Below are 12,200 nucleotides of genomic sequence, written 5' to 3'. Positions count from 1 at the left end.
ATTTTACTCTTTTTTTTATTATTATCTATTTTTATAATTTTAGCTCAAATTTATCCTTTTTTTTATTTTTTTTCCCAAATTTGCCCATGACTTCAATTCCTAACAGCACCACCAAAAATCTTTCGGATGAGTCTCTCCTCTGTGTGGTGATGGAAGTTCCAACAAAACCCTAGATTATGCGCGCTCGACGATTTTCTCCACCCCCGGCTCACTCCGCCCCTGGCCCTCTTCTCCGTCCAAATTCAACAAAAAGAAATCAATTATTTTTAATCAACATAAAATTAAAATTTTAAGAAATTAATAAATTATTAAAATTGAATTAAGAAAGTAGATATTTATAGTATAATGATATATTGTTAGAAATTAAAATTTTGGAGTCCATTTATTTATAATTCAACTTTATTATACTAAGATAGTAGATTTTAGGATCATGTACCATTATTTAAACCAATTATAATCCTATAGTAAAAAATTGAAAGAAAAAAAAACTATAATATAACAGAAGCGCATCATGAACCGTAAGAAAATAATTTACATTGTATAATCTAATTTTATATTAAATTTTATCCTTGAAATAAGTTATAACTTTTCTGATTTAATCCCAAACCTTTATTTTGTTTAATCTAACACCCAGGAGATCATATTATCTAACAAGAAAATGAAGATTATTTCATCAACAGCTATTATAATATTATTATGGTAATCATTCACTAGATCAGCCCCGGGGCCAGCTGGCTTAATTGGTGGACAAATAGTTGCTGAAAATGACCATCAAGAAAAATAATAATAATAATAATATAAGCCCTAGCTTTCTCATTATTCATTGCTAAATATTAACAGCTTATTAGAAATCAGCCATCAAGAGGTTTAACATTCCAAGGGAGACAAGAATTGGTGACACAATCACAAACTCCGGTGGGAACAACGTTCCAGCAACAATCATGGGGACACCGATCCTGGTCTCTTTTCTGAACGTAGGCGTCGATGTAGTGCGAGTTTCCGGGCCATTCCACGTGGCAAAAGAAGAGGGTGGTTCTGATCAAGAAATTGGGGTTGAAACTGAACTTGTAGTTTCCGTTAGGAGGCACAGAGTGTTGACCGAGATCGTCGTCCTTTGACTTGCAATGCACTACGAGCGTCTTGCCCAACTTGTTATTCATTGTGACGGCGGTGTTGATCCGCGGAGGAGGTAAATTTATCAGCTCTTGGCTAACAGCTTCGCATGAGATCACGAACCCTAATAATAACCCCATTGTGATTGTCACAACATAGTTTGTGTTGAAACCATAGTTTGACATGATCATAGAAATGATAATTATAATAATTCACTCGTGTGTGGCTTATTTTTGTTTGTGTATGAGCTTATTGTATTGTTGGTATTTATAGAGTAGCTAACCGTTACAATCCATATATTGCGTACGTTTGGATTCGTTGAATAATAAAGAATTTCTTTATTTCGTGGTATTTATATATGCCTACAATTAATAGGTTAGTTAAGAAGAGATCGATGTGATCCTGTGGGATTTTCTCCTTTGTGTGTGTGTGGGTGTGAAGATTTTTGTACTTCTACTCCTTAAATATAAATTTCTATTTTTTAATTTTATTTGTAATTCATGGAGTTAATTTTTTATAATTATGATAAAATTAAAAGATATACCCCATATCGGAAATATATTTTTACAATATTAAAATAATTGATTCGAGATATTTACATTAATTAGTATCAATTATAAAAAAAAATAGTGGTTTAAATTAAGAATAATGTGTTATTTAGTGACAGTATTTAATTTAGTGAAACCGTGATCATAAGCTTTAATATACTTTGGGATGGACTTGTATATATATATATATATATGTATATATTTAATTTAAACATAAATCACGTCTAGTTAATTCTAGTAATAAACCAAAAAGGGAAAATATAACAGTCAAGTATCAAAATCCAGTATACCTTCGTTATACATAGGTATTAAATGGCATACATTGGTCAACAGCGCTTCAGAATTTTTTAAAACTTACTAATAAAAAGAACATACCCTTATATTCTCAATACAAACATTATATATGAAAGGAAAAGCAATACATATGATATAGTATATATGTATATATTAATTATATGCGAAAGTGTATTGTTTTAACATGCTTTGTGTTGTTTTTAAACTTATGTTAACTCAGGATTAGCCTTTGTAAGTAGGTAGAAAGGGAAAAGCGCAGATCTTTGTATATTTCTGCTTTTCTTATAATTCGGCCGTTGGATAATAATGTCGCTTGGCGTGTAAGTCATCGGTCCACAAGTCTATTTAAAGGACTATTGAGAGTTAGGTTAGATACACAACATTTTGAGTGAGAGAATTGTCGTGACGCTAGTAAGTTTCGTCGTGAATTAACATATTCTCGACTCAGCGAATTTCAATTTTGGCGGGACGAAAAGACTTTTATTTATTTTTATTTTATCATTTTCAGGACGGAATCCATTCCGCCGTGGAAACCTCGCTGTTACAACATTTCACAGCGAAAACGGTGGTGTAAATTTTAGGTGTCAACGACGAAATAAGACCATCGTGTAAACGTTTTTACACAGCAGAAGAATTATCCTCGTGGAAACTTAATGAAAACCGTTGTGGAACCTAAACCCTAAACCTTACGAGAAAATGAAGATTATTTCATCGACTATTATTATTGTCATTATCCTCGTCATCATTCGATAAGCCCTGGGACCATCTGGTTATATTTGTGGAGCAAAATATCTATAGTGCTATAATATTATTAATAGAGAGGCTCAAGCAAAAATGACAGTCCAGAACAAAAGAAGCCTTAGCTTCTCATTATTTAATTATTTATATAGTCAGCATATATAGAAATCAAGCCTTAGCTTGAAGTGATTATTTCACATTACTTCCAAGGGATACAAAAACCAGAGTGACAATCACAAGCTCCGGTGGGAGCAATGTTCCAGCAACAGTCCTTGCGACACCGTTTCTCGTCTCTGCTCTGGACGTAGGCCTCGATGTAGTGCGAGGTTCCAGGCCATTCCACGTGGCAAAAGAAGAGTGTGGTGACAGTGAAGAAATTGGGGTTGAATTTGAAGTTGTAGCTTCCGTTGGGTGGCAAGGAATGTTGACCGAGATCGTCGTCCTTTGACTTGCAATGGACTGCGAGCGTAGCTCCGTTGCCCAACTTGTTGTTGATGGTCACAGTGGTTTCGATCCGCGGAGGAGGTAAATTTATCAGCTCTTGGCTAACAGCGCCGCAAGAGATCATGAACCCTAATAATAACACCATTGTGATCGTCACAACATAGTTTGTGTTGAAACCATAGTTTGACATGATCGTAGAAATAATATTAATAGTAATTCACTTGTGTGGCTTATTTTGTTTGTGTATGAGCTTATGAAAATATATTGTCTAACTTGTCAATGTATTGTTGGTATTTATAGAGTTTGCTTGCCGTTACAATGCAATATACTGTGTACGTTTGGATTCGTTGAGTAATAAAGATTTCCTTTATTTCGTGGTATTTATTATATGTAGATATATGCCTAAAATAGTTAAGAAGAGATCGATGTGATCCTGTGGGAAATTTTCTCCTTTGCGCGAGTGTGAAGATTGCACATTATGTTTGTACTTATTCTACTCCTAAAATATATTTCAAAAAAAAAAAATTATTTTTAATTCATGGAGTTAATTTTTTTTATTAATTATGATTAAGTCAATATATACATACATATATATATATACATATATATATATATATACATATATATATATATATATCAGATCAGATATAGATTTTTACGATATCAAAATAATCGTTTCGAGATATTTATATTAGTATCAAATTTATATAAAAAAAAAAATTGTGGTCTTGATTAAATTACTGCGTTATATATTTTAGCCTTTATGAAAAGTTATAATAGTATTTAATTTAGTAAAACCGTGATCGTGCTTTAATATACGTTATAATTGGAACTTGTATCCACTTTTTTGTTTTTATTGTGAATAAATACATAAACCGCATAGTCCATTATTATTCCAGAAACCAAAAAAGAACAAATATAACAGTTAAATACTTTGTTGCGAAAATCCAGTACACCGATTTGCATTCACATACGTATTAAATTGCATACCATTAAGTTAATTATAGTCCAATATTGGAGGAGAACAGTCATCAACAGCGATACAGGCCTTTTTAAAATTCAGTAATAAAAGGAAAAAACGCCCTTATTCTCAACAAATAGTTGGAACATTACATATGAAAAAGAAAACCAATACGATATATGTGTATATTAGTTATACGTGGGAATGTAATGTTTTTATTTTTTATTTTTATTTTATTTTATTATTCCACAGAAAACAATGTGTTGTTTTAAACTTGGACACACTCAGGATTAGTTTTTGTAAGAATGTAGAAAGGGAAAAGCGCGGATCTTTGTATATTTCTGCTTTTCTCATGATCGATTCGGCCGTTGGATAATGTTGTAAGTGACTTGGTGTGTAAGTCACCAGTCCGCGAGTCTATTTAAAGGACTATTGAGATTTAAGTTAGATACGTATTTTGAGAGAATTCTCGGATTGGGGTTTAATGGTTAGTGAGTATGTGTTTAATTAATTTGTTTGGGCTGCATTAAGAAGTCATATAACCTATCCTTTCCTAGTGTGAACTAATAGTGTCTTATCATTGGTCCACATCAGCGTTGCAAGAGTCCACACGGTGGATAGCGTAGCAGTGAAGCAAGCGTCGAGTGGTTCGTCTATTAGTTTGTATTTAAGGACCTTTGAGTCATTGTAACTGTTTTATTACTTTTGCTGAATTGAGAGTTGTATTACTGAGAGAAGAAATGAGAGAGCGTTTGAGAACATTGAGCGATTGAGAGTGAAGATCGTTCTGAGATTGTTTTGAGCTCGATCATTGTAACCGGAGTTGGTGATTTCTCTTAGTGGATCGTTTCAGGGCCTCTCACGCCCGAGCTGGATTTAGGATCACTTTGATCCGAACCAGGATAATCGCTTGTGTCCCTAGTTCTCTTCATTCTGTTTGTCTATCTGTTTTTCTCGCTGAGTTCTTGATTGCTTGCGTAGGAAGTTTCGATCGCGAAACTGGTTTATTTGGATAATCGTTTAGATCGTTGGTTTAATCCGCTGTTTTGCTCTAACAAATTGGTATCAGAGCCTTTTCTTGTGTAGAAACAGGTTGATCAACGCGTATCTCATCGACGATCAAGATCTTGAAACCCTAGTCTGAATCGAATCCCTGATCAAGATCCGACAATGGCAAGTTTCAAGACAGACTTCGATAAGTTCGATGGGAAGAACGACTTCGGATTATGGCAAATCAAAATGGAAGCACATCTAGGAAATCTAGGGCTCGACGAAGCGTTGAAGGAAGCAGAAAAAATGTCAGAGTCTCTCAAATCTGACAAGAAGGAAGAAATTCTCAAAAAGGCCAAGAATGCGATAATCTTGAGTCTAAGCGATCAGATTCTCAGGAAGGTGGTGAAGGAGAAGACCGCATTTGACATGTGGGAAAAACTCAAGAGTTTGTACATGACAAAGTCTCTCCCTACCAGGATCTATCTGAAACAGAAGTTTTATAGCTTCAAGATGGACGAGCAAAAGTCAATCGATGACAATATCGATGAGTTCACATAACTGATCTCAAATTTGGAGAGCCTGAACGTCAAGATAGAGGAAGAAGATCAAGCTATATTTCTCCTCAACTCTCTCCCTAAAGCGTATGAACAATTACGTGATACTTTGAAATATGGTAGAGATAAATTGTATTTGGATGAGGTTGCACTACAAGAAATACCACATTTAGCGACGAAACTATTAGCGACGACTTAATCGTCGCTAATAACCCTTTTAGCGACGATAAAATCGTTGCTAATTCTTTGGTGCGAAAAATATTGAAGTTTGGCGGCAACGATAATTAGCGACGACTTAATCGTCGCTAATTCTTTTTTGTCGTCGCTAAGTTCGCGGGAAAATAATTAGCGACGATAAATTCGTCGCTAATTATTTCTGAATGCATTTAGCGACGACAATTTCGTCGCTAAAAATGCTGAATTAATTTCGAATTTTAAAGTGGGAAAAATCCCACCAATTTAATTAAGACGAAAACATTTAGCGACGATAAAATCGTCGCTAAAGATTGTTTTATCGTCGCTATACAATTAGCGACGAAATAATCGTCGCTAAAGGTCATCCAGTTTATGACGAATTTTAAAGAGGGAAAAATCCCTCCCATTAAATTTAAACGAAATGATTTAGCGATGATAAAATCGTCGCTAAACGTATGAAATTTACTAATAGCGACGATTTCATCGTCGCTAAATGTCTGGTTAACGTAAGTTCATTTAGCGACGAACCGAAATCATTTAGCGACGAAAAAATCGTCGGTAAAGGTCTTTAAATACCAGAAACGCGACCCAGCTCCCCATTCGCTCAGAAACCCTAAATTCTACTTTCTCTCTCTACTTTCTCCCTCCTCCGCTGTGAGAAACGACCGCCGTGTGTCGCCGACGCTCCTCCGCCGTGTGCCTCGCCGGTAAGTCTCTCTCCTCACTACTTCTCTCTCTCTCCTCACATCTCTCTCCTAAAGTCCCTCTCTCTCCCATTACAGCTCATCCTCCGCCGCTCCTCCGCCGCTCCGCCGCCGACGCCGACGCCGCTCCACCACCGACGCCGCTCCACCACCGACGCCGACGCCGCTCCCCTTCTCTGGCCGCGCGCGCTCTCCCTCTTGATCTTGATCGGTAAGTTTTTTTTTTTAAAAACTATATATATATATATATATATATATATATATATATATTAGTTAGTTAGTTATAGGATTAATATATATTAGTTATAAATTTATGTATATATTAGTTATATAGTTGTATATGATTAATATATATAGGATTATAAACTTTAGTTATAAATTTATTTTAATTAGTTATAGGATTATAAACTTTAGTTATATATTTGTTATAATTTAGTTATAAATGAATTATATAATTTTAGTTATAAATGTTTGTTATATATTTTTTAGTTATAATTTTAGTTATAAATGAATTATATAAGTATAAATTAGTTATAAACTTTAGTTATATATTTGTTACAAATTAGTTATAAATGAATTATATAATTTTAGTTATAAATGTTTGTTATATATTTTTTAGTTATAATTTTAGTTATAAATGAATTATATAAGTATAAATTAGTTATAAACTTTAGTTATATATTTGTTATAAATTAGTTATAAATGAATTATATAATTTTAGTTATAAATGTTTGTTATATATTTTTTAGTTATAATTTTAGTTATAAATGAATTATATAAGTATAAATTAGTTATAAATGAATTATATATTTTTAGTTTATAAATTTGTTATAATTTATATTTTTAGAATTATATATTTGTTATACCAAATATAAATTTTATAAATTATAAATGAATTATAAATATTTGTTATAAATTTTATAAATTATAAATGAATTATATATTTGTTATAAATGTTATATTTGGTAAAATTATGTAAAAACAATTAGTTAGTTTATGTAAATTAAATGGAATTGTATTTAATTGTTGTTAGAAATGATTAAAAATGTGATGGATTATGAATTTTAATAATCGAACCACTGAGGTTGGATTTATTGTTAGTTTTAGGATGTTTCTATGCAGGTTTTAAAGTTAAAGGCTTGATGCCGGTTTGTTAAGTTTATAGGGGAGGTTCTGTCGAAATTTCGGTAGGATCGATCGTGAAATTATAAAATAAAATCCGAAAACTACTAAATTTTGAAATGTTCAATCTATAGGTAAAATGAGTTATCCAAATAGGAATTGGATAATCGAGGACCAACGTTTAAGCGTTGAGTTTGCGGCTGGCATGACAGAGTTCATGGCAATGGCCCGACAACACGTAAATGTCGAAGGACGAGTTAAGTGTCCATGCAAGAGGTGTAACAACGTGTTGATGCAAAAAATTCCCTATATAGAGAATCATCTCTTTATCAGAGGATTTAAGAGGAATTACACGAGGTGGAACTTTCACGGGGAGGAAGAAGATGACGTAATGCAGTATCAGACGGAGTACAGAGGAGGATGGATGTTTGATGCTGTACACGATATCTTAGATCACAACGACGTAGACGGTGACGATGACAGTATTGACCCGAATGCAGAATACCAGAGTGGACAGTTTGATGACCTTTTCAGCGACCTGAACACAGAATTATGGCCGGGTTGTACGGAGTATTCGTCACTCTCATTTGTTGTCACGTTGATGCATTTGAAAGTGATGAACAAGTGGACGAATAAGTCGTTTGATCAGCTTCTGAAAGTACTGAAAAAATCTCATCCGATCGACAACACGATTCCAGAGTCACATTATGAAGCAAAGGCGAAATTGCGTCGATTTGGTATGGGTTACGAGTCGATTCACGTTTGCAAACACGATTGCGCGTTGTTTTGGAAGGACAACGCCAATCTAGACGAGTGTCCAGTTTGTAATGAGAGCCGGTGGCTGATGAAAGACGGTGGAAAAAAAGTAGCGCATAAAGTGTTGTGCTACTTTCCACTGAAAGATCGACTTAAGCGACTGTACGCGAGTCGGCACACAGCTCTAGAGATGCAGTGGCACGAGAATGAACGCATTAAAGAGGATGGTGTACTGCGACATCCTGCTGACGGAGCAACGTGGAAGGAGATCGACCGAAAATATCCCATTTTTGCGGCAGAACCGAGGAACGTCCGGCTTGGACTTGCCGCCGATGGTTTCAACCCATTTGGTGACATGAGTTTATCGTACAGTATGTGGCCGGTAGTCTTGACTGCGTACAATTTACCGCCGTGGTTGTGCATGAAAACATCGTACTTGATGTTAACATTGCTTATACCAGGTCGTAGTGCGCCGGGTAAAGACATGGATGTTTTCTTACGACCGCTGATTGATGAGCTGAAGGAATTGTGGGAAACCGGTGTTGTGTTGAGAGATGGTTCGACCGGTGAGCTATTCAGGTTGTTTTCCGTACTTCTATGGACGATGAATGATTTTCCAGCGAGAAGCAGTTTGTCGGGATGGAGTGGTCAAGGGTACCTTGCTTGTCCGACGTGTAACAACGACACACCATCTTTCAAGGCTCGAAACAAGATTGTTTACTGCGATCATCGTCGATTCTTGCCGTTGTTACACCCGATGAGGAAGAGCAAACTGTACAAGGTACGAAATGAGAAACGACCACCACCAGTGAGAAAATCAGCGAGCGATATACTTCGACAATTGCGATTAGTGGGAGATGCAACCCCGGGGAAGCACCCTGACTTCGGCGGGAAGAAACGAAAGCGCGATGCGAGTGAGCTGAATTGGACAAAGAAAAGTATTTTCTTCGAGTTGCCGTATTGGTCGAGTCTTACGCTGAAGCATAACCTCGATGTAATGCATATACAAAAGAATGTATGCGACAATCTTCTGGGTACCTTGCTGAACATCGAGGGGAAGACGAAAGACACAGATAAGGCGCGGTTGACTTTGGCGGACTGGAACATAAGGCACGAGCTTCATTTATACCAAGAAGGAGATAGATGGATGAAACCGCCTTCGTCATACACTCTGACACCTTCAGAACGGAAGCGGTTTACTGAGTTCTTGAGATCTGTCAGATTTCCCGATGGTTTTGCGGGGAATTTGAAGAAGAATGTTACCGCGGATGGGAGGTTGACGGGTTTGAAGTCTCACGATTGTCACGTGATTATGCAGCGCCTATTGGCTCCTGCTATTCGTCATTTTCTGGAGCGAACAATTCGAGATGCCATAATAGAGCTCTGCAACTTCTTCAGACTTATTTGCTCTAGAACGCTGGTAATTTCAGACATTGAGAAGGCGCAAGAGGATGTGAAGCTTATATTGTGTAAGTTGGAACGAATTTTCCCGCCTGATTTCTTCACAATCATGGTTCATTTGGTAATGCATCTACCGGAGGAGGCAATTAACGGAGGTCTAGTTCATATGCGGTGGATGTACCCATTTGAGAGATACCTTGGAACGCTCAAGAACTTTGTGCGTAATCGAGCTAGACCAGAGGGTTCAATTTGGTAATGCATCTACCGGAGGAGGCAATTAACGGAGGTCCAGTTCATATGCGGTGGATGTACCCATTTGAGAGATACCTTGGAACGCTCAAGAACTTTGTGCGTAATCGAGCTAGACCAGAGGGTTCAATTGCCGAAGCCTATGTTGTAGATGAAGCATTGACATTCTGCTCAAGGTATCTAGAAGGCGTTGAGAATCGTTTCAACATGCCCCAACGAACAGACGTCGCGTCTAACTTCGAAGGTGTCGAACGGGAGTTATCGGTGTTTCAGTCATCAAGTTGTCGGCCTTACGGGAAGATGACCACGATACGCTTAGATGAGAATATACGATTGCTCGCTGAGTGGTACATTTTACGAAATTGTCCCGAAATTGACGATTTCATGAGGTAAATGAGTGAAATAAATGAACTTGAATTATATTTATACGAAGTGATGTATTAAATGAACATGAATTTTATTTCAGTGAACACATAGATCTCATGGAATTAGAAGGTCGGCCAGATGTTGAAGAAGCGCATCGACTTGAGTTCCCAAAGTGGTTTTGGGAAAAGGTATTTCACTACCAAACTAAAAAAATATGAGATAATTACTAACCGACTCGTTAATGGTTGTATGTAGGTATTTCGCATGAGCCAAGACGGATTATCCGTTACCTCCGAATTATATGCATTGGCATTGGGACCACATTTCGCACCACAGACGTATCCGTGTTGTGTAGTGAACGGGGTTAAATTTATCTCTCGTCAACGTGATAGCAGAAGAACAACTCAGAATAGCGGGGTATGTGTACCAAGTGAAGGAGGTCACGACTTCTACGGTCAAGTAGAAAACGTCATTGTCTTGACGTATCAGAACAATTGTCGCGTCGTCTTATTTCAATGTTGTTGGTTCGGTGATCAAGATCCGAGGAAAAGGACACGCAACGACAATAACTTGACAAGCGTATATGTGGCAAAAGAATGGTACAAAGACGAGCCATTTATTTTGGCAACTCAAGCGAAACAAGTTTTCTACTTGGAAGATAACTTGAATGGTCCTGATTGGCGAATCGTCGAAGAGTGTAATCATCGAAATGTGTGGGATCTTCCTGATATTGACCTCATTCTTGGTCAATCTTCGTCTTCAGTTCAGTTGTCAGTAGAACCGTTAGATTTAGATTAACTGTCAACGCATCATCAGTCTGCGATACCAGAGCCCGTGAGCAACGACGCAGTGAACTTGTTGGAGAATATTGAAGAAGAAGAGTTTATCGATGATGAAGAAACTGAGGACGAAGATTTGATGGAAGAAGATGATTTGTCAGACGACGATGATTGATAGTATATAACGTTTTTCATTTACTTACTAAATTAACTGATTTAAATCATTAAGAATGCATAACCAAATAATTTTTTTTTTGAATTTCAGATGGCTGCGGCTACAGGAGCTGGAGGCAGCGGAGGCGGGGATGACTTCTTAGCCCGTCTCCCGAATTATTGCCAGTCGGCGCCCGTACGTGATGGCGTCGAAGAAGAAGACGAGGATATCGAACCGGCCGTGCGTGGGCCGACGGTCGGGCTTCGATCTGAGCGTGCACGGCGCCCCGGGGTGAAGGAAGTCGTTATTTATAACGAGGACTTTCAGTCGTTCTTGCAGCCAGAGCGCGAGATGGATCCGGATCTCGCGACGTTCGCGAACACGCTCGGGTTGGTCGTCCGAGACAAGATCTCGCCTACGGTCCCAAGGTGGACGAATGCGAACGTGGGGCCGGCGAAGGAGGCCGAGATCCGAGCAGCGATTCGAGACAAGTACGACATTCGAGTCGATGGTGATGCAACCGGGAAGAAGAAGGCGATTGTCGATGCGGCAATCATTCGAGACGCGAAGACTCGTCTTCGCGATTGGAGGCATACATTGCGGTCGTGGTTCGACATCGATTGCAAGAGCAGCGTACAGGTGGCGCGGTCGCTGAAACCGAAGACCGTTAAGCTCGACACCGAATGGGAGACGCTGATACAACGATATACGAGCAATGAATTTAAGGTAATATCGAATCATTTACGTTACTCGAATGTTTATTAAACGATTTGTTATTTACGTGTACGTTTACTTATATTACAACAGGCTATACAAGCGAAGAATAAGG

General features: G+C 37.4%; 2 protein-coding genes across 2 annotated transcripts; both read right to left on the bottom strand.

Annotated features, from left to right (window-relative positions):
• Window positions 1-851: 851 nt before the first annotated feature.
• On the bottom strand, window positions 852-1,253 carry LOC149406329 (S-protein homolog 5-like). Its single transcript, XM_089612255.1, has one exon. It carries the CDS (start codon window positions 1,251-1,253, stop codon window positions 852-854), a length of 402 nt encoding a protein of 133 aa, XP_089468381.1.
• A 1,639-nt stretch (window positions 1,254-2,892) lies between these two features.
• LOC149406328 (S-protein homolog 4-like) lies at window positions 2,893-3,327 on the bottom strand. The gene has a single exon (XM_089612238.1). The coding sequence runs from the start codon at window positions 3,325-3,327 to the stop codon at window positions 2,893-2,895; it is 435 nt and encodes a 144-aa protein (XP_089468364.1).
• Window positions 3,328-12,200: the final 8,873 nt, after the last annotated feature.

Source organism: Urtica dioica, chromosome 1, assembly GCF_054948205.1.
Source record: "Urtica dioica subsp. dioica isolate 48M chromosome 1, U.dioica_male_clone48M_v1_H2, whole genome shotgun sequence".
Taxonomy (NCBI): Eukaryota; Viridiplantae; Streptophyta; class Magnoliopsida; order Rosales; family Urticaceae; genus Urtica; species Urtica dioica.
This window is presented reverse-complemented; position numbering and strand designations above follow the sequence as displayed.

Bases quoted from the DNA above. Each gene is read 5' to 3' on its own strand.
- LOC149406329 (XM_089612255.1), bottom strand. From the start codon at position 1,253: ATGGGGTTATTATTAGGGTTCGTGATCTCATGCGAAGCTGTTAGCCAA.
- LOC149406328 (XM_089612238.1), bottom strand. From the start codon at position 3,327: ATGTCAAACTATGGTTTCAACACAAACTATGTTGTGACGATCACAATG.